The sequence below is a fragment of the Canis lupus genome, chromosome 3 (assembly GCF_003254725.2).
Source record: "Canis lupus dingo isolate Sandy chromosome 3, ASM325472v2, whole genome shotgun sequence".
Taxonomy (NCBI): domain Eukaryota; kingdom Metazoa; phylum Chordata; class Mammalia; order Carnivora; family Canidae; genus Canis; species Canis lupus.
The window spans coordinates 37,445,102-37,473,052 of record NC_064245.1 but is presented as its reverse complement, the minus strand read 5'-3'; the positions used below and the strand labels follow the sequence as shown (position 1 = coordinate 37,473,052).

Sequence of the window (27,951 nt, the reverse complement as noted above, 5' to 3'; positions counted from 1 at the left end):
CTTTGCTTCTCTCCCCTCTACTGAAGGGGAGTTTGGTGGGGACCTGTGTTCCAGCAACACATACCCAAGCACCACACATCAGTACCCTGTAGGTCCACAAAGAGCCCAGTGAAGCCTGATGAACAGACCTGCACATGATGTGCAGATGGGGCCTGGTGCCAATTCAGGAGTTGAGGGAAATGGTGGCTGGTGTGCTCCTGAGGGAGTGCTCTTCATGTGCCATGGAAGGTATGTCAGGGGATCCAGGCGTCTGGCCCGCTGTGGAGCTCAGGAGGGGACAGGGTAGCGCTCATCAGGGGGAAGCTGGCATTAAGGCATATTCCTGCTTTTTTATCTCTCTAGGTTCTCAGGATTACTACTTAAAAGACCCTGAGCCAGTTCTTTCCTCACAGTTGACTGTAGCTAGTATCTTTTTGGAACTGAGCTTCAGGCTTCAGAGCTGGTGGTCCTTGGGCTGGCACATGGACTGATAGGCAGATGTCTAGTGGATAAATGCACCCCAGTGCATTTAATCAGTAGGACTGCTCTCTGAACCCACACATGCTCCTGTAAGACAAAGATAGAGCTCCATAGCCTTGAAATCCTTTCTGCAGATCCTGGCTGCCTGGTGGCTCTTTGTAGGGTCTGTGGGTCAGGAACCAATGTTAAAAATGACTTTGTCTAGTCCCCAGACCCGGGGGGCAGGGGTCTGAGCTAAAATTCTGGATGCGCCTCCCCCCCCCCCCCCCCCCCACACCAGTTCTTCTTCATCTTTCTCTTTAGCAAGGGGCCTTTGCAGACAGGGGCTTTGTCCTTAAGGGCTGGGCTCTGGGATCTAGGAGGAGCAGCAATGGAATGTGACACGCAGTCCAGTGAGGTAGGCTGCCGAACACAGGGAGAAAGCAAGCTGTGCTCCTCCCTCATAGCCCGAGCTTTATCTTTCAGTGGCAATCTGCAAATTTAGAAAATTCTTAAAGAGAAGGGAGGCTAATTGCAAAGACAATGAAGGCAGTTTGTATTCCTTAGGCACCTTCTGGTTTCTAAAGCCTTCCTGCTACTATAAATTTATTTGATTCTTATAATGTTCTGTAACAGGTGGGTTGTTCCATATTTTCCCCATTATTGTATTGAGACAGGTACCCAGGAGGGCCAATTTGATTGGAATATGATAAAGTGATTTTGACTCCAAATTTTAGGTAACTAGAGTTACAAAATTATAAAATTATTTAAATGGAATACTTAGTATTCATAACAGGTGAAGAGAAATGTCTACTTAAGGGATAAGTGCTGTTTATTATAGATCAATCCTGTAAGAAAAAGCATGGGGTTTGTTGTCAGATAGATTGGAAAGGAAACATTAGACTGTATTTGGTGTGGGCAATAATGAAATATAAGTTGACATTGAATTTATGAGTTGTGCATCAAATACAGATTAAAAACTGCTTTCATGACCTGTTATGTGAGGTTATTCTGTTTGGCTCCATAAAATCCCAAATGACTCATTTTAATAAATATGACATATTGTTTCTAAGTGGCAGGAGACAAAGTTTCGAGCTGCTCTTTGCAAAAACAAAAAAGTATCACATTTTGGGGTGTACTGAGTCTCTGTTTCCAGTAAATGGACAACAAAGTCTGGTGTGATCATCTGTAAACATTGGTCTTAACTGTCTAGATGTTCAAACAGCTGACTGATGGCTGAATGAACATTGCTGCAATGTCCTTATTCACCCTGACATACCCCCTCCCCATCTGTGACCAGTGGGATTTTTAGGGACCACAGTACATTACTTTTTAGGTGATCCGAGTGGGAGATCTGAAGGGACAAGGGCAGAGCTCCTTGAATTCTGTGTGGCCTTGGATATACTCTAGAGGCTCTCAGGTTGTTTGCACTTAGGAAAAAACTATTTAAATAAATAATTACCTTATACATTGATTTTTTAAAAAAAGACCTGAGTCACCTGGTGCCAGCCAGATGCTAGTTTATCCCAAGCAAGTTTTGATTTGGGGTACCACTTCCTGTACCCCCCCTCTGGGGGATGCATGTGCCCCAATTACCACCCTCTTTGGCCAACTCTCCTTTTTAGAAGCCACATTATCCAACCTGTCCTAGCAACCCTTCACCAATGACAACTGCTCCTTGGGGAGCAGGGATGATCTGTCCTTCCTCAGGTTCCTCCTCTGGTTAGAAAATGGGGAGGGTTAATAGTTGTCCTTGGAAAGGACCTAGAATGGCACCTGCACACAGGAAGTGCATGCAAGGATTTGTGTGACTGTGGGGTGTAGACCTCGCCTAGATCAGAATTTTAGAGTCATTTGAAGATGTGGTGACAGGGAAGCCCATAGGTGTTATGCCTGTGGGCACCAGAGGACTTAGAGTATCATGGGGGCAAAGGACTAACATCCTCTCTTGGAGAAAACATAGATATGGAAGCTACCAAGAAAGTACACATACTTTTTATTTTAAAAGTCTTAAAATGGATTGGAAAAGCCTTGCACACTCAACTTGCCCACACCTTACCAATCTCTCCAGCTCCCAACCTTCCCTCTGCAAGCCATTCCCTCTCCCCATGAGCAGCCCTGGCCTGCAGGACACAGAAAGACTCTTGCACTTGAAGACAGCTGACCTCAGCAGTGGGTGAAGAGAAGCCTCGCTGAGACAGAAAGAGCTATGAGAGTAGTGGGTTCTTTCAGAAGACCACTTCAATAGGGAAGTCACTTAGATGAGAGGTTTAAAGAGTGTCTCTTGCATTTTTTAAGCCTTCAGGAGCTTTCACACACAGATAAGACATGCTGGGCCAGGCAAGAGGAGGTGGGAAGAAAGGAACACTATGTCACAGCCTAGAATACATTTTTCCCCCTTATTGTAAGGCTCCTAGAACATTGTTCCTGAGACACAAAGACAAGATTACTTCTCCTCTGGGCCTGTGATGACTGTATCTATTGGCTTCTGTCCTGGGATGCCGGGAGATCTTGAGGGGCATCCTCCATGGTATGAGGCAGGGCACCACCGTGGCTGCATGATAGCCACACTCGACAGTGGGGGACCAGCAGGTGTGTCCTGGAGCCTGACCTTCCCAGTCCCACATCTCCTTTCTCTGAGAAAGCAGTCTGGGCTGCTTGCTCCTGAACTTCAAGCCCCACTGTGGTCTGAGAACCTCTCATATTGATCCCATGCTAGAAACTTCAGTATCAACATGGTTTTCAAGTCCCTCCCTTTGCTGAGATGCCACATAACTTGAGGGCACAGGCTAGGACTTGTTCCCTTTTTCCAGCATCTTGTGTGGCATGAGGGGACACTGGGGGCATTGACAAAGAGCCCCATCAACGCCTGCCCTGGGCCCTGTTCCAGGCTGGGAACACTGGTCTCTGAATTTGGGGCACCTGGCACTGGAGCTCCTAGCTCTTTGTAGGAGCCCCAGTCACCTGGTCACCTGGTCACCCAGGTGAGGCTCTGCTTTGCTTGCACCCATGCTTGAGGCCCAGAAGCCACTGGGTCTTGCCCCTGTGAAGGAAGGAATCCAATTCCAGGTACTCATTATACCAGTTAGCTCATTTAACTATCCTGGTCACAAGTGCCCGGAATAGTGTGCCATCACATAAACATTCTCAGGGAGTATTTGTTGAACAACATCCATGCAGCCAGGTCCACCGGGTTGTACAGGAAACAGTTGGAGCCCACCCACAGCCTGCACCCTGACTATAGGCCAGATCTGGCCCTTGGAATGCCTAGCACTCATGTTAGGGCTTTTATGCCCCCAACCAGGTATGTGGCAGTCCTGCCCTTTGCTCTGCTGGACCACCAGTGGGATGACCCCTCTTTCCCTTGAGTGGAGTTGTGAGGATTAGCCACATTCCAAATACTTGCTGGGCTCTGGTTCAACCAGAGCTTACAGAAAATTACTTTTTGAAAAACCCACCATCAGTTATAATGGGCCCTCAGATCCCCCTACACGGGCACCCTGGCTGTTGAGAGGCCAGGGAGCTCTCACATACCCTTAGTCAACTACTGATGGATATAGCATCTGTTGGTCAAGAAGGTGATGCCAATGAATGGAGCCAGAAATGTCCAGATTGGATAAATTGAACAAAGGAGTTCTGCAGTTTGAATGGACTCTTGGGCTCTGTATACACCAGACACCTTCCCCTTCTCTTTTCCACTTAGTGATGCCCTGTCATCCTCAGCCTTCCAGAGCACATGTCAATTCCTCCTCCGCTCTGGACACCTGGGCCTCCTCCATGTGGCTATGGGGGCCTTTCCAGGGCCAGGGCTAGCCAGTGCACATCCCTGCTTAGAGTGGGCTCCCCTGGGTTTGCCATGTGGTTTGCTCTGTGAAATGCCACCTCCTCTGGGCAGCACCTTTATCTCTCCCCTCTGAATCTCTGAATCCCTGGGGTCCTCTTGGTCTCAAGGCTCTTCTCCACGTGACTGTGCACACACTGCAGGTAGGTGCTGCCCAATCTTGGCACCTCCTACCTAGTATCTGTTCCGTGCACGCTCACCCAGATGTGTTGAGTGCTGACTATCTGACTTGCCCTGGGGCAATCAAATCCTTCATTTATTGGTCATAACAATCTAGTCAGGAAGGATATCAGGACAGAGAAAAGGAATTCTCAAAGAGAGGCGTACTGCACAGCTTGCCTGTGGGGAGCGGGCCGTGGCCAGGCTTTCATGCTGACGCTGCCCTTGCTCAGTGCACCTGGCTACAGACAGCACCTACTTGGCAGCCACGTGTGATTTGAGAGATAACCTGGGTTCAGGCTGTGGGAGGAGACAAGTTAGATGGTGTGAGAGAGCAAAGGAACCTGGGGGGATTCCCTAGGCCACATCTCTCCTTTTGGCCTTCTCCTGGAGGCCGAGACCACTGGAGGTGGGCAGAAGCACACTTTGGTCTCTCACCAGTCATTTTTGTTCCTACCTTCTATAAAAGTTCCAGTAGGCATTTTTTCCTTTTCTTCTCCTTTAGAAGAAAATGTCAAACAAAGTTTGAAGAAGTCCCAGATAGGAGTCAAGACACCTCATTCAAGCCCTGCCTGTGGCCCTGATTGGCCAGGTGGCCTGTGTGAGTTGCTCTTTTGTGGGGCGCAGCTGGAGCACTGGGTCAGCTGGTGTTCTTTCCAGCTCCAACAAACCCTCGGCCTGGACATGGTGGCTCTGTGAGGGAGGGGCAGGTCAGAGGTGCCAAGGCACCCTCCTCTCCACTGTTTATTTCTCATGAACTCTGGTTCTGGGTTGGAAGCCAAAGTAAGATGTCATTGGCTCTGACTGGTCCTCAGTGGAAGCCGAAGTCAGTCATAAGCTTTGTAATGCCTCCACCCAGGTACCTAGCTGGCCTACTGTAGTGTGTGTGTGTGTGTGTGTGTGTGTGTGTGTGTGTGTGTTTGTGTGTGTGTGTGGAGAGGGAGTGGGATGTGGGGTCAGAGCTGGGTTTCTCCTTCCAGGTAGGTGGTCTGGGAGGAAAAGATCTTCTGTAAACATCTGGGACACTGTTGATCAAGGTCTCAGGTCTCAGGTCTCAGGTGGGAAATAGATCCCAAGAGATCTGAGGGGCAACACAACTGTTTGTTCCTCCCAATAAACTCTGAAAATATGTTTTTTAAAACCATGTTTTATGGTGTTTGCTTATTTGTGTTTAGACTCTTCACTTGGGCTTGAAGACCTTGGTATTCTCATCTGTCTGTATTAGTTTGCTTGGGCTGCTATAAGAAAGCAACAGAGAAGAAATGTATTTTCTCATGGTTCTGGAGGCTGGAAGTCCTAGATCAACTTGTCAGCAAGGATGGTTCCTTCTGAGGCTTCTCTCCTTGGTTTGTGGATGGCTGTCTCCTCCCTGTGTCCTCATGTGGTCTTTTCTCTGTGTGTGTCTGTGTCCTAATCTCTTATAGGGATACCAGTCAGGTGGATTAGGGTCCATAAACATGACCTCACTTTAGCCCTCAGAAGGCCCTGTCTCCAAATACAGTCACATCCTGAGGAAAAGGGATTAGGACTTCAACATATGAATTCAGCTCTTAGCAATGCTGTTGTTTCTCCCTTCATGATTTACAGGGATACCTCTGCTCAGAGCAAAGTCCCCTCACCAGTTCACTGAGGAAATGTGGGATTTGGGCTGATCCTTTCCTGCTGTTTGCCAGTTTCCAAAGTTATGTGTGGCACCGAGCATCCTGCAGAGATAAGTGAGCCTTTCCCTGAGCATCATTATGAATCTGCAGCTGCAGCACACATCCTATGATCATGAGGATAAAACCATAGGATAATAATGGTAGAGCAAGGAGATGCTAGGAACCTGAATCCCTGAGAACATTGAAAGCTGCTGTGCCAGCCCTGGACCACCACTTCAGGAAAGACTCCCTGTGGTAGAAGCAGCAGTGGCCCCTCTCTCCTGTGAGTCCCTTGCAGCCCATATCTTCCTTTGGGGGCTTACAGCATGGATTTCTGTGGTTGTTTCCATTCTCCTTGGCATTATAAAGGCTGAGAAGAGAGGCTGAGTCTGTTACTTAGATGGGCTTCTGACCTCTCAGCTTCTTTCCAGTACCCCCAACCACCAGGTAACAGTAATAACTGAAATGCTAGGATCTGGTATTTGCCAAAAGGCCCCTGCAGTCTCTGCTGTAGGCCAGAAAGAAGGACAGCCACCCTCAAGGAGCCCTGTGGTTGGCTTCCTCTGGTGATGGCTTCCTGGACAGGTCTTCTCTATTTCTTCCACCTTTAGCAGGTCATTTTGGGGAGACACTGGGCCCTACTGATGGCTAGGAAGGGATATAGTCAAGACCTTTAGGTTTATCTTTGAAGCAATATTGAAGGATCAGGAGACAGGACTGCCTAAGGATAGGCAATGCTGTTTCCTAGGGATTACCTGCAAGACCATTGAGGACTTCAGTGCATGGAGGGACTATCCTGCAATGGTCACTTCATAGTTAAGTGGTGATGTCCCTCAATGGGGGTGAGGGGCTCCAGGGCAGGGCAGGGAAGGTGAGAGGTTCAGCATCTGGGGAGGTGGGTATTATTGCCCTGGCAGACAGACAAGGAGGCAGGCTGGGAGGTCACATAGTACCCCTTGTTCCACACAGCAAAGAAGCAGCAGCACCCAGGCCTTTCCATGCCCAACACCACACTCCTACAGCATATGCTTGCTCTGCCACACCAGTACTCCTTCTATGAATGAATGTGGTTGTGTTCCAATAAAACTTTATTTACAAAAATAGGCAATGGGCCATAGTTTGCTGACCTCTGCTCTAGGGACTTAAGAAAATTTACATCTAAGATGAATTATATCCATATAAAATATACATATATGTGAAAGGGAAAAATAGAAAAAGCTATTTAAGTGTGATAGAAATTATTAATTTGCTTTGTATTTTAAATTAAAAGTTGTCTCTGACATTGTCACTTCCAATGATAACATATATACATGCATACTCCTTTAGGTAGCATTTACACACAAAACCCATCACTGCTGAGTGTGCATGAGTATGCTCCTTGTGGAGGACCCCACATTCTGCCTCCCCATGTCATCCTATGCCCACCCCTGCCCTGTACATTGTCTCTGAGGTGGCAGTGGGCATACCTTGTTCTCTTTGCTGATCTCTCTGCTCCATGGACACAAGGGCAGAGAAATGCGCTTGATCGTAGGCAAGAACCAGAGGTGAGCAGTGGCATCTGTTGGGAGGCACCTCCAAGGGCAGGTAAATTCCTCCAAATGGGATTGGAGCAAATGCTGTGGACAGAAATGGTGAGGGCATGTGGAGCCTGAAGAGGACATAGGAGGCATCCCTCACCACCCTGCATGATGTGGTGGGACAGAAGGAAGGGAGGGTGGTCTCAGACCATGGCTTTAGGTGTTTGCTGTCCCACCTGCATGGCAGTAAGCTGGGTGTTGCCCACCTGGCAATGGGTGAGAAAGCTTAGGCTCATAGGTACCAGGGGGATGAGACCTGCAGTTCCACGCATGCCCAGGGAACCCCACTCCCTCCTGCTCCCATGGCACAGAGTCCTCCTGCTTGTCCCTGTGCCCTGTCAGGCTGCACCCTGGAGACAAGAGGGACAGGGCCGAGGCTTTTCACTGTGATCTTCCCAGGGACAGCCTGCTGCCCTGAGACCTGCACAGGTGACCAAGAACTCACCAATGACATACCCCGATGACTGCCTGGAAATCCACGTTTTTGGGGATGAGCTTCTTCCTCTGCATGTATTCATGAAAGCATTTATATACAGAACAAAATCTATGCTTCTCAAGAGCTTGCTTGTTCTATAGTTTGAGAAGCTCTTCTGTTGAGTCCAAAGGAACCAACCAGAAAGCTCCAGGACGGAATTGTAAGTCAGATGGGAAATGAGAGATGGGGATTGGCTCCTTTAGTAACTGGGACATACTCATGTTCATTTTCTTACTCATCAAAGATACGGAAGAGAAACCTAAACCTTCACTGAAATAGAATACCTTCCAGAAATATCTGCCCTGGTACAGCATATACTTTTTAATCATAAAGAACTTTGCCTCTTGGCCTTGGAATCAGTGACTCACTCACTGTATTTCTGTGAGCTGAATGCAAGAACAATCAGCTTCCGTGATGCTTTTGAGGAACTCTTAGGTTTCCTTCTAACAGTCTTGCTTTATCTACATTGGTTTTGCCCATGGGCTGAGAGGTGGGGGGTAGGTCCACTTTCAAGAGGGCCACACTCTTGGGCACAGGTAGGATAGAAAAAAGCATGGACCCAGCCTTATGCGGGAACAGATTCATGTATCCAGGGGAACCCCAATGGGAGTCTAGACTTTGCAGGCAGAGAGGCTGCCTCTGTCACTGGGTGGCACAGGGAAGGAGATGGCATTGGGCAAGACCAGAGTACTCCCAGCTCCTTCCCACCATGACAGCCATGGCCCCATTGGACTTCCTTTGGTATTTGTGATTTAGCATTATGGGCATCATCCTAATTTGTAGGACCCTCTGGAAGCCCCATGACTTTTGTTAAGACTCAGGTCTAAATTTAGGTTAGGCTGGAGGAATAAGTCACTGACATTTACCTAGCAAGGAGGCCTTTTTGAGAAGTGACAAAAGGGAAACATGACACCAAAAGGGACTGGCTCCTGCTGGTGATGGAAGTGAAAAGAAAGTGAAAATAGTCTGGGAGGGGCTGGAAGTGGAGAGTTTTGCTGAGTGGCAGGGGCGGCTGCACTGGGCGTGACCTTTCTGGCCCATATTCCCTGACTCCTCTTCTTTCCCTACTCTTTAGATAGCATGGTTGCCCCATGATCTCCTGAAGTGGCCTTGCTACTTGCTCTGGCAGAAAGGCTGGAGGGAGGGTCCACTGCAGGCACTTCCTGTCCTGCGTTGACCTGGTTCCTCCAAGGCCTTAGCTGAGGGGTGGGGCACATTGTGTAGCCTCTCTGGGCTTCAGTGTCCACCCTGGAAGGGTACGGGGAAGGCCAAGAGAGAGAACACATGCAAATGGGGCCATGAGAGCCAGTGCTTGGCTCTTGGGGGGGTGGGTAAGATAAGCAGCCTTTCCTTCTTCTCCCCCAGCCCCAATTCTGTCCTGTGATTTCATGCTTTCTGTCTCTTTTTTCTCTTTGACACATACATAGCCTGCAGAGGGGCAGGAGGGGACTAGAGTGGCTCAGGGGCCCTGGGATACGCCTGGCACCCCTGGAGAAATGTGGGCTGCTTCTCTCACTCTGAGCACATGGTCGGGCACTGGGAGACCCTTTAGGTTTAGTTCCAACTGTCACTCAGCCAGATTTCTCATGGCCACCTGCTAATGACACAAAGTGTAGATGGATGCGTGGATGACTTCCCCTCTTGCCCCTGGGGAAGAACACTACCAAGTGAAGGAGGAATGATAAATATTATGATCTTCATCCCTATAGAATAAGGCTCTGTGGCCTTTTGGGAGCCTCAACTTGTATATTAGGCTGCCTCTTTCTTAATTGGGATGTTATGTCTTCTGGGTCATGTATCATATATGGCTGTTTTATTACACATAAACTTACCTTCTCCACCTGAGTCCCTCAACATTGTATCTGCTACGACAACTATTGGTCTTCTTAATATATGGGCGAGAACAAACACATGGAACTCCTCTAGACTCTCGTACACGGGGTCCTCAGAGTTATCCACACTAGGAGACAAAGCAAAGCAAGCCTGAATTAGGGTGGGGGCTGTTGAAGACACCTTCCATTCAGATGTTACCTCTATGGACACCGCCTGTTGAGGCCCTCAGGGGCACCTCCTTGCAATGCCACCCACTGATGGCAAAAACACAAAGCCCAGATCCTCACCCCCACCCTGCGTTGGGTGGTCCAGGGGACAATGAAAGAGAAGCTGCTGGTGATAGCTGGTGGTCACCTTTAAGACAAGGCCCCCCTGATGACAGAGGCAGCCCACCCAGAGTGCATATGGCAACATGGGGGCTAGTTATCTGGGGACACTTAACAAGGATGCAGTGGGGGAAGCAGGGATGGAGGCTTCCTTTTTTGGTTCATTCTTATATCCAGCAGCTTGAGCTGAAGCCTTACCCACCAGGGGCACAGGTGCATCTGTGCGTGTCAGGTGGGCTGATGGGGCCCATTGCTACATAGATCTGAGGTCTTTCTAGGAAATACTCCCCACCCCAGAACAGAAGAGGGTGGTGAGAAGGTTACCTGGATTTCAATCCTCAGAGCAGGAGGGGAGTGACTCTGACCCAGGCTACTTGGTCCCACCATAGCCTGCATCCCTGACCCATGTCTGAGGCTCAGGAGAAAGAGCTGCCTCCAAGAAATGCATTCACTTAGAACTCTGATTTTGGGCAGAAGACTGTAGCCGGGAGTCCTTCAACAACCCAGCCACCCCAATGGAAGAGCCCATTGAGATGAGAGCCAGAGCTCACAGCTTGGTGGGGCCTCTGCAGCATCCATGGGTGCCAAGGTGGCAGCACTCACACAAGACCCTCAGGTGGCACTTGCACTTCTTCTTGAGCACTTGGGTGATGTCCAGAATTAACCAAGGGAAATCTGTGAGGACTGGAGCAAGGGGGGGCAGAGCTAGCAAGTGGAGCTTTGTGGGAGCACCCAGGGTGGGGTGGCCTGGGGAAATAGCTGTACCGCTCTGGCCCACAGCTAACTACTTGATTTACTTCTAGAACAAAAGCTGTGACTCTTCAGGAATGCATCAATCACTGGGGAATTTTGTTGTTATTGTACCTATTTTTTTAAAAAGTTTATTTATTTATTTTTGGTGATTCAAAATGCTTTACTTTTATACTTAAAAATACTTGACAGCAACCAAAAGATGACAAAAAGTTGTGCATATAGTATAAATCCCTTTTTCGTTTGTTTGGAATCTTTTTTTTTAAAAAAAGATTTTATTTATTCATTCATGAGAGACACAGAGAGAGAGAGAGAGATTGAGGGCGGGGGGCGCGGGGGGGGGGGCAAAGGGAGAAGCAGGCTCCATGCAGGGAGCTCAATGTGGTACTCAATTCCAGGACCCGGGGATCACAACCTGAGCCGAAGGCAGATGCTCAACTGCTGAGCCACCCAGGCGTCCCTGTTTGGAATTTTTTGAAAGTAAATTGCCAACCTGAAATCCAGAATCTTGGAAAAGTTTAGGTGTTTAGCCTATGAACAGAACATTCTCCTACAAAACTACAATGCAGTCATCGAAATCAAGGGTACATCCAATCACTAATACACCAATAGATCTGATCACCATGACAGACCTCAGTCACAGTCTGCCAACTGTCCCCAAAATGTCTTTTAAACAGACTCCAGGGGCACCTAGGTGGCTCAGTGATTGAGTGTCTGCCTTTGGCTCAGATCGTGATCCTGGGGTCCTGGGATCAAGTTCTGCATCGGGCTCCCCTTGAGGAGCCTGCTTCTCCCTCTGCCTATGTCTCTGCCTCTCTCTCTGTGTTTCTCATGAATGAATAAATAAAATCTTTAAAAAAAATAAACAAACACTCCAGCATGCTGCTCTTAGTTGCGGTATCTCATTAGACCTCTTTGATCTAGAACATTTTTCTTGGGTTCCTTGACTTTTGTGACTTTGACACTTTTGAAGACTACAGGCCTGGTATTCTGCAGAATGTCTTTAGTCTAGGTTCCTCTATTTCTTGATGTGATTAGATTGTATTGGATTATGCTGTGTCCTTCTCGCAGCGTCATATCAGGTGGCCTGGGCCTTTGGACTGTCCCACTATTGGAAATGTCAACTTGGGCCATTCCCTTTAGCTGTCTGTCAGGCTTCCCGCTATAGAGCTACTCATTTCCCCTCCATCATTAATAAGCATTATGTGGGGAGGAATTGTAAATCTATGTACATATTCTACTCCTCATCAAATCTTTATACATTGATTGATATCACCCTGGAATCCTGGTTTCTATTTTATTCAATGAGTTATAATCCATTAGTGATTATTTTGATGCTCAGATATGCCCTGCTTGGGTTAATGTGGCTCATTCAAGCTGTGTCCTTATGACACAGCCCCATGATTTTTCAGAGGGCTTCCTAGCTTTCTTACATAGAATATGGTCCAGGTTTATCTTTTTTTTTTAATAAAAATTTTTTAAAGATTTCAATTCAATTTAATTGACATATAGTGTATTATTAATTTCAGAGATGGGATTTAGTGATTCATCAGTTACATATAATACCCAGTGCTCATCATATCACCTCCCCTCCTTAAGGCCTATCACCCCATCTCCCTGCCTACCTCTCATCCAGCAACCCTCAGTTTGTTTCCTAGAGTTAGGAGTCTCTTATGGTTTGTCTACCTCTCTGTTTTCATCTTATTTTATTTTTATTTTCCTTCTCCTATCTTCATTCGTTTTGTTTCTTAAACTCTACGTGTAAGTGAACTCATACGGTATTTGTCTTTTTCTGATGGACTTATTTCAATTAGCATAATACCCTCTAGTTCCATCCACGTCGTTGCAAATGGCAAATTTCATTCTTTTTTGATGGTTGAGTAATATTACATTGTATATATATATATATATATATATATATATATATATATATATAATCTCCTACATCTTTATCCAGATTCATCTTGTACCTTCTCTTCAACCATTTCTCTAAGGAGTTTTTTTTTTAATAGTGGATAATGGTGTTTAGAAACCAAAATATGATCATTAGTATTGGAATGTCATTGCTTCTAGACTCAGTGAATAGAGTGAATGCATGTGTGTGCTGTCTACACTCACATATGTACACAAATATTTTCATCTGTCATCTTTCTATTAACTTTGAGTCCTCTGATACTCCCAATTCCAATCTAACACCCCCAAGTTAATTCTACTCATAACTCCCTTCTCCAACAGTGAGAAACCTGATTTCTATTAATCTTAAACTATTTCCTTATTTGATCAATCCCTCCATATGTAAGCAATTGCCCACCTCTGCTGTCCCCTCGCCTCCAAGTTGTCCTCTTTACCCTACTGGATATGACACTCTGGCTTTGGTCCTCTGTGTCCTAACGACCCCCTACCTGCCCATTGCAGATGTTCACCTTGCTTTGCCACACCACATGGCTTTAGGACTGAATTTTTCAGGAAGGGAAGAGAAGTAGAAAAGGAGTGTTTTAAATATACATACACACACCAAGTCTAAATACAGTGCTTGTGGCTGTGCTTTTAAAAATATCCCAGGTGATTATCCTGTCCAGTCACAGCTGAGAGGAAGGCTACTGGGTGTGTGAGGTTCAAGTGCTTCCAGAAGCTGCTTGCTTGTCCCTGTCATACAGTAAGTGCTCACAAGCAAGTGGACAGTTGAACAAGATAATAAGTAGCATGGACAAGAGGGAACACAGAGTTACAACCTGCATACTCAGAGAAAAATGTTAGAAATGTGGAGTGCTATTCCTTCACTAATCCAGTAGATGGAGAGGTCAGCCCTGGAAAGAGATGAGGCATTAGAAAGTCAGATATTAAAGCTGAGAAGAAGAAATGGCAAGGTGAGGGGCACCTGTCTCAGCCCTGGGTTCTCAGTTGCACTTTTACTCCATGTAGGAACACTCTGGTGTCTAAATAGCTATGCAGAAAGGGCCTCACTGCAGCAACAGTGCAAGGGCTGACCATGTACCAGGCACAGACGTACTGCCTAAGCATTCCACATGCAAAATTTAAAGCAGAGCCATTGTGTTTCAAATGGAAAAACTAGCCAATATTTACTGAGCACTTACACTATGCTGGAATGATAAAAGGCACTGTAGAGGCCCTCAATTAAGATCTGTCCCTCCACTGTTTAGCCATCCACCCATCCACCCACTTGTCCATACACATTCATCTATCTATCCACCCTCCATTCTTCCACCCATTCACCAATTCATTTGTCCATCCATCCATCCATCCATCCATCCATCCACTCACCCATATGTCTGTCCATCTCTGGTTCTGTGCTACAGCACAGAGTTATAGGGTTGAACATGAGAGCTAAAGATCAACTATGAGCCCTCAGTGAACCCTAGGGGCAGCTTGAGAATGATAATGTCCTTCCCTCTTTGCTTCTAGCTGATTGTTTGCATATTTTACAGAGTGTGTTTGAACTGGAGGTGGGTGCTGGTTCTGCATTTACTCCTCAACACCACAGACATACTCTAGTGTTCCTGGAGCCTTGGTGTCTATTCCTGTTCTATTGAATTCAGGCTGAGAACATTGGCTCAGCAACTCCTCAGGCTGTTCTGATGGGCAAAAAGGATAATTTATGGGACAAGACTTTGGAACTGAGACCTGCCTATGTGGATTACTGTGACTGAGCCCACTGGCAGAAATCAGCTTGGTGAAACCAATCCTGAAAATTCTCTTCCGCTTTTTATGCAGAGGCTTAACATCATCTTCCTGTGAGCTCACTGAGCAAATGTTAGTCCTGGGATTGTAAACAGAATCTGGCTTTTGGGAAAAGACATGTAAAAATCCCTAAAATTGGTGTTTACTGGTAAGAAGACTAACCTGCAAATATAATGACTTCATGCTTAAAGAGACTGCATGCCCCAACAACTTCCTAATGTGTTCTGTGATATAACACATGTGCACTTGTCTGCAAGGTATATCCAGGTAGAGAGAAGTCCTGAGAATAAGGTTACACCATTAACCTAGTGAAAATCCCCTGGGGAAGACAGAGTGAAAGGTGACCAGAGCAGAGGTTGGGCTGGAGCTTCCTTCAGGTAGACATGAAGCAAAGATGGCGGAGTGGGGTCCAGACAGTATCTCAGGTCACAGAGGATGGTGGGAGAGTCAAAAATACAGTGCAGATATGAGGGTGCCCTGGCTTAAATGGCACACATTTAAGTCTCCACAACCCTTGGAGACTATGTAGCAAGAATCCATGTCATGGACAAGGAAGCCAATCTGAGACAATGGTGGGGGTCTTACCTAAGGGCAGTCAAAAGGCCACACAGAGGAGCAGCTTGGGCACAGGCCTCCTGGGATCCTTCTTGTGTCCCCCTTCCCCAGATGGGAGTGACCACACTTTTCATTTTGCTCAGAAAAGTCCTGCTTTATGCATTCTGAGTGGCTGGTACCCAACCCCCACTCTGCTCAATGCTTTAGCTTGGATATAAGTTGTATAGTCACTCCATCTATGGTGACATAGTTATTGGTTTTTCATGGACCTTTCCATTTAAAGCTATAAGATTAAAATATTTAGATTCTATACTGATATATATACCCTCCTCTACCTTTAGGTGTAAGGGCATTACACTTGCTATTCTGACCCCTGGTTTTCCCTCTTAATAGTGCATCCCGGAGATATTTCCAGAGCAGTATGTAGTGTCCTTTCTCTCACAGCTGCACAGCACTCTTCATGCATATATGTCACTAGCCGCATTTCTGAGTGGTGGGACTCAAGCTTCTCTCCCAGGCAGGGCTGGAGCCATGACAACACCTGTGATGAATTGGCATGTAGACTCCAAGGGGCTGGAGATTAGCAACCAGGGCCCTGAGCAGAGCTGAGGCCGGCCTGTACCTGCTATGGGACTTTGTACCTGGCCAGGAACTGTGTCTGAATAAATGGAAGCCTTTCAAGAGATTTCCTAAAGCACAGTGTAGACAGTAGGGGCTAGGCTAAGAGCTATAACCTGGGCAAATAAGAATGAAGAATGGTGGGCTCTCCTGGTACTCTTAAGTGGGTCTCAGACTTTGATAGGAACTTCTTAAGAGCAGCCAGGTGGCTTGTGGGGTGATGAATATCTTATTACCTATAATAATCTTATTACCTGTAATTACCTATAATCAATAAGCTGGGGTCAATTGTATGACAAATATTTACTGAGTAGCTGTGATAGGTGTAGCACTGTCCTGGAGTGTGTGTGTGTGTGTGTATGAGTGTACGTGCACACGTGTGTACACGTATGCAGGTCTAGGGGTGGAAACACTTGATTAACAGATGACCAAATAAAAAATTACCAGGTATTAATAAGCTCAATGATAAAAAGGTAGTTTCTTTAGGCAGGAAGGTCAAGGAATCTCCTGATAGATGAAGAATTGACTTTGGTCTTATTTCTAATTAGAAAAGTCTTTAAAAATTAGATCTGGATTCTACATCTTCAAATATAAGAACTCCTTAGCTGAACAATTGCTTCTCCTGCTTGGTTTGCTGGTGGAAATCAGAGAACTTTAAGGAATACTTACAAAAAAGCCTCCTATCTAATGAGAAGCCAATCCTAGGCCTTGGAGCGCCGACTGGGGTTTGGGCACCCTGCAGCATAGAACACTACTTACTTTTCCTTAAAAGACTCAAATTCTTATCTCTGAGACTGTGCATCATGAAATCATTATGGATTCTAGGTATTTCTGAAATAGGCCAATAAAGAAGAAATGAAGTAAACAGACTACAAAATTATATAAACATAGCAATGAAATTACAGAAACAACTTCAGAGGAAAAGCAGAATGAGAAACATACAAGAGAAGTGGGGAACCAGGACACAAGATACACTGTGGGAGCTGTGCAGAGGTCCTTGAACTGGGCCCCTTTCCTGTGTCTCTTTTTTTCCCTGTTTTAAGATCCTCTCAGCCTTCACTTAACCTGTCTCACTCAACAGAGAACAAGTAAGCTTATCTTTTATAAAAGGTTAAAGAACAAAAGTTATTTTTATCACAAATCTCAAGATATGTTTTTAATTCTTGCTCTCCATACCTGTTTTTCATTTGTTAAGAGTATAGGTTTATGTTTTTGGTCAGTTCTAAGTTTGGATTCTGGCTCTCTCTTGTGAGCTCTAGGACTTGGGAACTGACCTAATTTTCTGAATCTCAGTTTCTGGATCTGTCATTGGCTGTGCTTATGACAGCTTCCCAGCCCTGCTTGACACATAATATAATGTAACACGTAAGTGGGCTCATTAGATGACAAGGCTTTAATATCTACCTAACAATGCTGACCTTCCTTGATTCCTGAAAATCCAGATTCTTTTGAGAAGGGACAGCTCCCTACTCTGGCTCCCAGCCTGCCAGTGAAAGGGGTGAGCACTGGGCCCATCAGGGCTGGCCTTTGCTCTCTGCCTTCTAATGGGCCAGGTGTGGGTGCTGGTATCATAGGACCTGGGCAGGAACATCTTCCCTGGGTGTGTGTGGCAGCACAAATGGTCAGCTTTATGTCTGCTGGTTCTGGGTCTGGCTCTCCAGGTACACATATAGCATAGCAACGGGTGCCCAGCACTGAGGTAGGGTTGGAAGAGACTCAAGAACCATTGGGTTTGGCTGTACCATCAGAATATTGCAGTCTTAATGAGGAGACAATATAAAACATAAATGAGTCCTGGATGAGGCAGAGGCTCAGGACAGAGTGATGTGCAGAACAGTGCAACATGTCTATGGGCAGAGCACAAACAAGTGGTACTTTAAAGAGACAGTGCAGAGATGCCCTCTCCCCCAGTCCTGAGATATGGGGTCACAAACACAATCCATGTTACTAAAGAGTTTAAAATACAATAAAATAAATATATCTTTTGAAAAAGTAAACTTTGAGAGAATTATAAATACATTCTTTCTTTTCCTATCCCATAGATCACTTCCCTTCCAAAAATAGCTGAATCCCTTTCATGATAATTCCATTATTGACATGCAAATCAACAATGAAAATAGGAGCACCTAGAAATCTATGTCTTCAGGGTTATGACTTCCCAAATTTTGAATCAGAAAGGCTTTCTGGAGCTTCTGAGTTGCTGATGAGATTCCAACAAAACACATCAAACTGTAGGGGAGACCTTGGTGCATAAGTTACCTTGGGAAGCCAAAGATGTCACAGAACAAGAACATTGCCTTCTGAATGGCAACATCAGTTCAAGGAAGCTGCCCTTCCTAAGGGTCTCCAAGTGAGGAAGACCAAGCACATCAAAGGGAATTCCTGCATAAACAGCCCTATCATTCACTCGGATTAGTTTTGATACAATAAGAACATGTAAAACTCTTGGCACAGGCTACTTACCCCCAACAATAAATGCTACAGCACAACTGAATCTTCCCCAAATCATATAACTTGTCACAATGGATCCTAAGAAAATGCTCAACTGCTAAACTTGGTAGGAATGTCTTCTGGTGCGTGTGTATGGAGGGGTGATACAGGTAAAGAGCAGTGAGGATGCAGGTTGCCAAGACCCCTCTCAACCTACCTTGCCTAGCCCACCTATTCTGTTGATCTAGAACTTCTGTTTTATCTCTGCCACATCCAAACCTGTAGTCTACCACTTTATGTCTGATTCTTGCTGCTGTGCAGATCAAATAAGAGTACTACACTCCTTCTCTCCAGAACACAACCCTCCCACCTGGATAGAATGCATGGAGGAGTTATTGAAAGGTTCTGTGAAGTAAACAGCTGGTGGATTGGGGAAGAAAACAGAATTTACGTTTTTTTTTTTTTACCTTCTGGTGTTTCCAGATGTGAATGCAACATATCCTGAAACCCTAAGTGCGCACTGGTGAGGGAACAGAAGGGTGCCCTCTAGTTTGAGAGTGAGAAGTGGGAACTCCTAAAGCTCACTTAAAGTACAGAAATCCCATTTTTATTCTCCCCTTTCATTCATGCTCCAATTCTCATGTCTTCTGTAGGCAGTGGGAGAGGCCACAACAGAAGCCATTGGGAGCTAAAAATCTAAAAGAGAGGATCTCCTTCATTGATCAATGGAGCTGTAATGACAAGAGAGTGGACAGGGGTGGACCCCATTTTGTTTAGTATTTTCCCCTCTCTGTCCTCTGGTTATCTGGCCCAGGAAACAAGTGCAGTCATAAAACTGTATGGCAGAGTGCTGGAACTAAGGCCCTAGAATTCTGGGTTGGAGACAGAAAATGGAGTTCCAGGGAACCAAAAAGTACCTGCAAGATCATGGAAAGGGAGAACTTGAGAAAACAACCCCCTGAGGCTTTTTATGAACTCCTGTACTCCCTTCCCCCAGCCCTGAGCTGCGTATGTATAGGTTTGGTCCTAATTAGTATATCAAAGGATCTATGGATGGACTGAATAGATCATACCCAGGTCACAAATGGAGTGTAGATGAATAGGACTGCAAAGGCTTTGAACACTGAACTGTTATAGGAATCGTAGCCCAACAAGTACAGAATACACATCCGTGTAGAAACACATGGAATATCCACAAGGTTAGACCATAAGCTTACCTCTTAGCAAACTTGGACAAATTTAGAATAATTCAAATAACACCAATTTTGTTAATAGGCCATAATGCATTTAAATAAGAATAAGTGAAGATAGACAATAAAAATCTATTACACAATACACTTTTAAATAATTCAGTAAAGAGGAGTTTCTTAAACGAATTAGAAAATCTTTTAAACCGGACAAAAATATAAATTCAACATATCAAAATTTGTTGCATGCAGCTAATCAGCGCTTAGTGGGAAATTTATAGCCCTTAAATGCATGTACTACAAAGAAGAAAGTTTATAGCCCTTAAATGCATGTACTACAAAAAAGAAAGTTCTCAAATTAATAATTTAAGTGCCTACCTGAACAAAATAGAGAAATTAGAGTAAAATAAACCCAAAGCAAGCAGAAGGAAGGAAACACTAAAGAGCAGAAGTCAATGAAACTGAGAACTGAAAAACAACCAATTAAACAAAAATTATTTTAAAAGATCAACAAAATTGATAAAACTTTAGTAAGGCTAACAAAGTAAAAAAAAGAAAGACACTAACTGCTGAATTTGGAAAGAATGAGGGAATATCACTAATGATCCTCACAGACATTAATAAGTTACAAAAGGAATATTATTAACAATGCTATACACATAAATTTAACAATTTAGATGAAATGAACAATTGTTCAGAAATAAGCTACCCAAATTCACTTATTTCCACTTTCTTTCTTTTTTAAAATATTTTATTTATCTATTCATAAGAGAAATAGAAAGAGAGGCAGAGACACAGGCAGAGGGAGAAGCAGGCTCCCTGCAGACAGCCAGATGCAGAACTCAATCTCTGGACCCTGAGACCCCTGGGGATCATGTCCTGAGCCAAAGGCAGACACTCCACAGCTGAGCCACCCAGGCATCCTTCTACTTTCTATTAAATAGATTAAATTTATCATTAATAGCCTTCTGAAAAGGAAATTTTTGGTAGCTAATTGATATACTGGTGAATTCTCCAAACATGTAAAGAAATATCACTAGTTCTACAAAATCTCTTCTAGAAAATAGAAGAGGTTAATACTTCCCAATGTGTTCTATGAGACTAGCATTACTCCAAAACTAGAAAAAAAAAACAGCAGTGTATAAAGAGAAAACCATATTCCAATAATCTGTATGGTCACAGATGCAAAAATCCTCAATGTAATATTGCCAAATTGAGCAAAATAAGAAATTTCAAAACACTAAGAGTTCATCTCTGGGATGCAAGGCTGGTTCAATATTCAAATATCATTCACGGTAACCCACACTATTAATTAAAGAAGGAAAACCTCTACATGATCATATTAATTTATGATTCAAATGGTATTCCCTTAAAACACATCTAGAATTGGACTAGAAAACAAAGAGGCATATTCTATTACCCACAGAACTAAAGGTAAGAAGGCAGGAAGAATCCAATTTTCCTTAATAATGGAGACAGACTTCTGAACTAAGGGACGGGAAAAAAAGCAGGAAACCTGGGAGGCAGAAGATCTGAATTTGAACTATTGCTCTGTCATTAAGTATCCTACAAAAGGCCTTTTCCATCCTAAATCCATTTCCTCATATGTTAGATGAAGACTATAATCTTTATCTCACAGGGTTACTGTGATGGCAGAATGAAGTTGTGTATGTAAAAATGCACAATACATGGAAGTGAATTCATAAAATTTAAGCTAACGAGCAAAGCCTTTACAGAGCTTGTAAATATGAAGAAGTTGAATATATTTAGTCTTTGAATTTCCTATAATTGTTTCTCATTTCAAATTAGTGAACCGGAACTGAATGCTAGGAAGCTGATGTCTTTCTGTCCTTTTCTTTGAGGACATCATCCAACTCATGAATTTAGAGTTTTATACCTAGCCACACTATCCACCAAGGGTGAAGTAGAATGAAGACAGACTCAGATATGCTAGGACTCAAACGTTCTAACTGCAGTGCACTCTTAAGATACTAAGGCTTGTCACAGTATATGCTCTGGGAAACCCCAGGGCTGTGATTCAGACATGTCTGGGACTGTATTCTAGCCCCACCTGTTACAAATTGGAGGCAAGTCACTTAATGTCTCTGAACTTTAGTTTCCTAAATTTTAAAGGGGGATGATGCCTAATGTACAAGGTGAGGATAATGTGTATAAGGCAGGTAGGTGCTCAGCAGAGATTCATTCCTTCCTTTCTCTCCTCCTTAGCTGTGCCCAGCACAATACAATAAACTAGCAAGTCAAGGGCTTCCCTCTCTTCTTGCCCTGAAATTGTATTACAATCTCTTGAGCCTGGACCTCCTCAAAGATAAAAATCCATGTGGACAGAGGCCCAGGAAGAACTAGTTTTCAGTCTCAGAGCTGTGAATGAGACATCTTGGGACTATCTAGCCTCACTGAGACCAACTGTCAGATGACTGCAGCTCCACAAGGGGTACCAGACAATTCCAGTGACCCCCAGAATATGAGCAATCTGGTAGATGCTGCTCTAAGCCACTTGGTTTTGGGGTGGTTTTCTATACAACCATCAAAAACTGATACTGCCTGGCAGGGAGGTTACTACCATGTGCATTTTACAGATGAACAAAACTGAGGCTCAGAGAGCTTATGAGACATGCCCAACACCACATGCCCAACTTGGGACTATCTTGCAGTGCCTTTAAGTCTGAGTCTCTGGTCAGGGTCCACCAGGCAAGGCCCTTTTACATGCTTTCCTTTCACAGTTGCCTCAAACTAGATGAAGTACCCAGAGGCCTTCACTAACTAATGGCTGTCAGAGATTTTTACCACTTTCAGAACAAGTAACTGGGTTCTTCTGATTGTGTGCCCTCTTTTCCTAGTGTGTGTATGGCATGGGGCTACATGTGCAAATGGATGATGAGCTTCCAGATTTAGGGTGGACTTATTTCCTCTTTGTCTTCCTTCTGGGCAGTATCCCTCTCCTCCTGCTCCCCATGTGGGCTCAAGCACCCAGGATGGCAATGATGGTGATGGTTAGACAGGGCTATAAAAACCCCAGCAGCAGCACTTCAGGAGGGATGCATTTCACGTATGGTATTTCAGAGGGTCTCTGGAGCAGGAGCAGCAGAACAGAACATCTGATTTCTCTTATTGGCATGGAGAAATTGCTACACTTTGATTTACAAGTGTCAGAGGGAAATAGTCCTGCAGTTGTGACCTGCTCAGAAGTGTGCCCTGCTCACAAGCACCTGCCTCTGCCTGGTTGTTGGCTCTTCACTGTGCTTGTTGAGTTGATGTCTGTGGATTCCACTCTCTTTTTCATGAATCTGACGTTCAACATGAAGCCCATAACCCACCTTGCCTTCCTGGGGTCTTCAAGGGTGCCCTGTTTTGTGATCACATACTTTGGGCATAAGTCTTAAGCAGCCTGTTCATGGTGGCTATCCAGCTGATAGCCTGCCCTGCCTGGATGTCAACCTGGTCTACACCCTTCTCCTTTGGGAACAGTAGACATGCATGTCTGCCTCCAGTGTTTCTTGCTGGGGTTCTGCCAGTGAGCCTGGGGGCCCCTGCTGTGATTCGTTCAGGAAGAAGAAAGAAAGAGGGCCAAGCTCATTCTTGAGTCAGCCCCTCAGTTGCTTCCAACCTCAAGCCCCAGAGATGCTTCACATCTCTCAGCAAAATGTAAGAAAAGAAGCCTCTAACTTTTGTCCAGAGAAGACTGAGGCAAAATGTAGAGATACTGATAATTCACTAAAAAAAAATCTCTCTTCTAGACTTCTGATCTTGAAGGTAAGGTGGTACTTCCATGGTAGGGGAGCCCTTCCTGGAGGGAGGAAATATATTGGTATTCTCTGCTAGCTTGACCACATGAGAGTGATCCAGAAGGAACAGAAAAGTGGAAAGACCCAGTGAGAGACTAAAAGCTGATATCTCATGCAGAGCTCACACACATTTACAAAAGTAACATGTCAGTACCAAAATTACCTTGTTTCTAGCAGCTCCTTGCCTCCTTCTGGGATTTACCTGCTGCTGTGGGATCCAGGTGACCAACCTAAGCCCAAACATGGCCCTGTGGGCTATAGACATCAGGATAGAAAACTCAGAGCTCTGACAGGGAAGGGGCCACAGGAGTAGGATTTGAGCCCCTGGAATTATTAAAAATTTCAGGAGAAATTAGCCATGAGGGCTTGGATGCCATCCTGAAAAGTATTTCCTTGCTGTAGTCTGTGCAAATGGACAGCAAAGAGGGGGTGCTCCCAAGGTCCTGGGAGGTGTCAGAGTCCCCACTGGCACTGGGTGTTGTACACTTCTCCCCAACACCTTCCCTGAAGGTAGAGGATGCTGGTAGCTCATGTGATGCTTATCTGCTCCCCAAACCTGCTTGTCCAATTAGCAGTGGAGGGGACTAAAAAACCCCAAGGGATCTCTTGGGGGAAAATAATATCTTTCATCTATCACTCATTGCTCCCAATTAGGCACATTTTTATCTTTACAACTGAGACCAAACTGATAGTTGAAGGGGTCCTGAGAGGAGGTGGGACATTTGGAGGTATGTGATCCCTACTGTTGGGACACCAGAGCACTCTTCTTGTGAGCTTGGAGAGTGAGTAGCTGGTTCAAAGCCCTGTCTCTTCCTATTCTCCAAAGCTTAAGGGAGTAATAGAGGACAAGAGCTGCTGCCCATCACCAAGTAGGCCTCTTTGCAGTGGTCCTGCCCTGACTGGGTTGGCAAACCTGAGTCCCTTGGGAGGGAGACAGGGATGAACACCAGAAACCCCATTCCCTCTGCCCTCACTGAGCTCTGAGCCCTCTTGGGTCCCAGGGAGCAGGAGCAGAAGCTGAGGCAAGATCAGTGGTGTGATCATGGGCCAAATGCCTCCTGGATGAGGGGACTCAGGGGACATAGTAACTAGTGATGGGTCACTTACTATTATTATTGTCCCCCCACCCCCTCACTCCTGAAGACACACTGGGCTAGAGCCAATTCTCCTGCATCTATGAAGTGTTTGCCCTTTGGCAGGTGTCAGAGGAAACAATGAAAGGGATGTATCTAATTCCTTAGACACATCTCAGGCATGACTCAGGAGAGATAGAAAAGCAGAATGTGGAGTTTTCAAGAATAGATCGAATCTTTAGAATATTTGTTCCCAAATGTCCTAAATAAGATAGACTCTGGTGCTAACATGTGACATTGTTAAAATAAAGTGACAAAACAACCCTTTGGGAATTGTGTTCATGGGTTTACATACCAAACGGCTTGTCTTTGAGGTCCTCAATATAGTGTCAGGCCTGGGAAGCCCCATGCCTGCTGTTGGTGGCTTAGGACCCAGATGCTAAGATGTGGGACTGGGACATACTGCCAGCATGGGCTGTCTGCCAGCTTCTGATCCTTTCTTGAATCTTCTCAATGTCAATGCTCAGGCTTTCTTATGTTTGGCTGTCACTCCAGGGGTGACAACTTGGCTCTCAGCTTCAATAAGTATGAACCAAAGCACACATCTGTCTTTGAAATGCTGGGGCCACAGGTTTTGTGGCTGTCTTGTTTGGCCACAGTCTTTATTCTCAAACTGGGACATTTAAGTTGTGTCTGCAGAAATAAGCTACTCCCTACATGTGTACCAAGGCAAAACCTTTGACATCCATGGAGCTCACCTGGGAGATGATGGGCTCACTTAATGATTTTTTTCGCTCAGTGTGACTTCTTGAAGCCAGAAATTAAATAGACACTTAGTTGGAAAAAATCCAAATCCAGGAGCTTGAGGCTTCTGAGCCTGATGAGTACAACAGCAGTGTACAGGACCTACCCTCCTATAAAGGCTGGCTGTCCAATGAGTCCCCTCCCCACCAATGCCTGCAATGGGGAAGGAGAAACACTTGTAAACTCCATGCCTCTACCTGCAAGATCCATGTGGAAGCTACGTAAACATTCCCCAACTATCTGGCAGGAGTCCAGCCATGCCCCACAACTCTGCCCTGTGTCCTTGAGGACAGTCTAATGTCTCAAGGGAGGAATCTTTTTATATCCTCCAGCTTGGGGTTACCACATGCTCCCTCGAACCACTTCCCATACTGGGTGGCCAGGAGCTTAAGGTGACCACCGGGGAAAGTGAGGGGCAGCACTTACCCCCCGCCTGTGCCACCATTCTTGCTGAAGTGCGTGCGTGGCTCGCTGGATGCCAATTTCAGCAGCTCCGTCCACTCCCGCTCCCATTCCTCTTCAGTGTACACCAGCCCTGACTGGCACAATGGAAGCCGGCTCAGGAGGTGGTGGGTGGGCCTCCTTACCCGCCCCATCCAAGTGAGCCTGGCATCCCTGCTGGACCCCCTGGCTCAGTCCAAGGCTGACCAGCACCTAGGCTGGTCACACCTGCTAGTGGCCACTGACTGTCCCCATTTTCTATCAACAATATTTCTTCAGAACCCATAATCTCTAATTTCAATGCTGTTGGGGAGTCCACCCAGCAACAAGGGTCATTCCCAGGGGGTGAGAATGACTGAACATTGATCTGCACACACAAAGCTTGGGGCTGACCACTGAAAAGTTTAAAGGAATGATGGGCCAACTTCAATCGGAAAGTAGGTGATTCTTCCTCTCGGACAGCAAAGTGCTAATGTCTCCCATTGTTAGGATGATTGGGATTCTCTTTGGATTGTGAACATACACAGAAGCCGAGGCTGTAGGTTGTGCCAGAACCAGCTTGTGGCTACACCCAGCCTTCAAGCCACCACCAGTAGTGACCAGACATAGGTGACTATAATTTGTCATTAAGCCAGGACACCTTTTGACAGAGAAAATGATTGGTTTTCATAATTATGCAAGGACAGGCATTGTGAGTAGACATGTAGTGACTGTGTGCCAGGGGCTGAGCTTTCATAATGGGCACCTCTTCAGTTGGTTTCAATGGGGGAGGCTTTACTAGTCACAGAAGCCATTGCTGTCTGACTTCACAAGACGGACTTGGCCTTGGGGCCCAGCTCTGGACTCTACTATTGCCCATGGCTGTGTTTGGTGTGGGTCTCAGGCTCTGAACACACCAGTGGGTACCAACCTCCTTGTTCTGCTGCGTCTGCTGCCACCTCCACCTCCGCTTTAGGGCTTCCCTTTCAGCCCCTGTCCTCATCATGGTGTAGAGAGCTTTCCGCAAAACCAGGTCCCGGTCGTGAAACCCCCACATTCCTGTAGCAGGAGGCCCATGAGGAGCAGAGGAGAGAGACAGGATGTGAGGACGGGGACAAGCCAGGAGGTGACTCAAACTGCCACAACTTACCGGGCCTGGTCTCCTGCATCTGCACACACAGAGATAACTTATCAGTCAGCTGTTCATTTCTCATGATTAGCTAGCAATTCCCCTCTGTTCTCTTTCTCCGTTTCCCATTGAAGCAAGTCGATGAATGAAGGAGTATGTCCCCTTCTCAGAGAAATAACAATGGGTAAGATCATATGCTTCCTCTCTCTGGGACCCTTGGCAAGCTCTTTTAATCTCTCAGGTTTGCTTTGAAGGACCTAATTAATATTCACTGTCCAGGTCTTGGATTTAAGTGAGAGATAGTCTCTGTGAATAAGCTGGTCACGTGTCCTCACATAGGGCCTCAAGCCAGGATGGCAATCAGACCCTGGTTTCATCTAGGGTCTGCCATATCTAATGTCTCAGCCCTAAGGCATCTCACCCTCCTCAGAAGCAGAGCATCAGTGGACATCACTGCAAACATCTGGACCCAAAAGAAAGGACCTGCTTTGGGAGGGAGAAGATCTTTGTCCCTTACCCCTTCCCCAGGCTGTGCTGGGTGTTTAAGGGGTTAAAAGGAAAATAAGCCACCTCTGAGTACATTTTTAGGGCAGCTCAGAAGTGGTCAAGACACCCAACAAATGGAACAAACAGTAATGAGAAGTGCAGCTCTGGTTGTGGGGAAAGAATAGGGGAAGTCCGTCCATCCATCCATCCATCCATCCATCCATCCATCCATCCATTCTATTTAATTAAATGGCATTAATTCCACTTAATTAATTCTAAACTTACTCCATAATAGGGGTGAGACACCATTCTGGGTTTTGGGAGTACCCATAGCAGCAGTCAGGACAGACTAAGTTCCTAAGATCTCGCAGAGTGCACACTGAGGGAAGGTGAAGCAGTCATCAAATTAGCACGTAACATACCCCGTCAGGGGTGGAGCACCATAAGAAGAGATGAAATGGGTCCTCAAAGGGGGATGCTGGGTGATACTGGCCATGGCATGAATGGAGACATTAGGATATAGACTCAAGTGGGTGAAGGAGGGAGCTGAGTTGCCATCCCAGGCAAAGGGGAAGGCCATGCCCAAGGGGTGCCCACCTGTCATACTTGAGAAACAGCAAGTGGGAAAGGTGGCTGGAGAGAGGATCAAAGGGACAAAATGGAGAGTGAAAAGGTGGACTTTTAAGTGAGCTGGGAGATTCTGGAAAG

At 45.7% G+C, this 27,951-nt stretch overlaps 1 protein-coding gene across 4 annotated transcripts in view; it reads right to left on the bottom strand.

Annotated features, from left to right (window-relative positions):
- OTUD7A (OTU deubiquitinase 7A) overlaps nt 1–27,951 on the bottom strand; it is a 385,116-nt gene that overhangs the window by 23,571 nt on the left and 333,594 nt on the right. For all 4 annotated transcript variants that reach the window (XM_025437156.3, XM_025437155.3, XM_049108005.1 and 1 more), the window contains 4 exons: nt 26,560–26,687; nt 25,635–25,747; nt 9,963–10,090; nt 7,545–7,694 (listed from right to left, as the gene is read on the bottom strand). In XM_025437156.3, the coding sequence (XP_025292941.3) occupies nt 7,545–7,694; nt 9,963–10,090; nt 25,635–25,747; nt 26,560–26,687 (519 nt within the window). The remainder of the gene's footprint in view (nt 1–7,544; nt 7,695–9,962; nt 10,091–25,634; nt 25,748–26,559; nt 26,688–27,951) is intronic.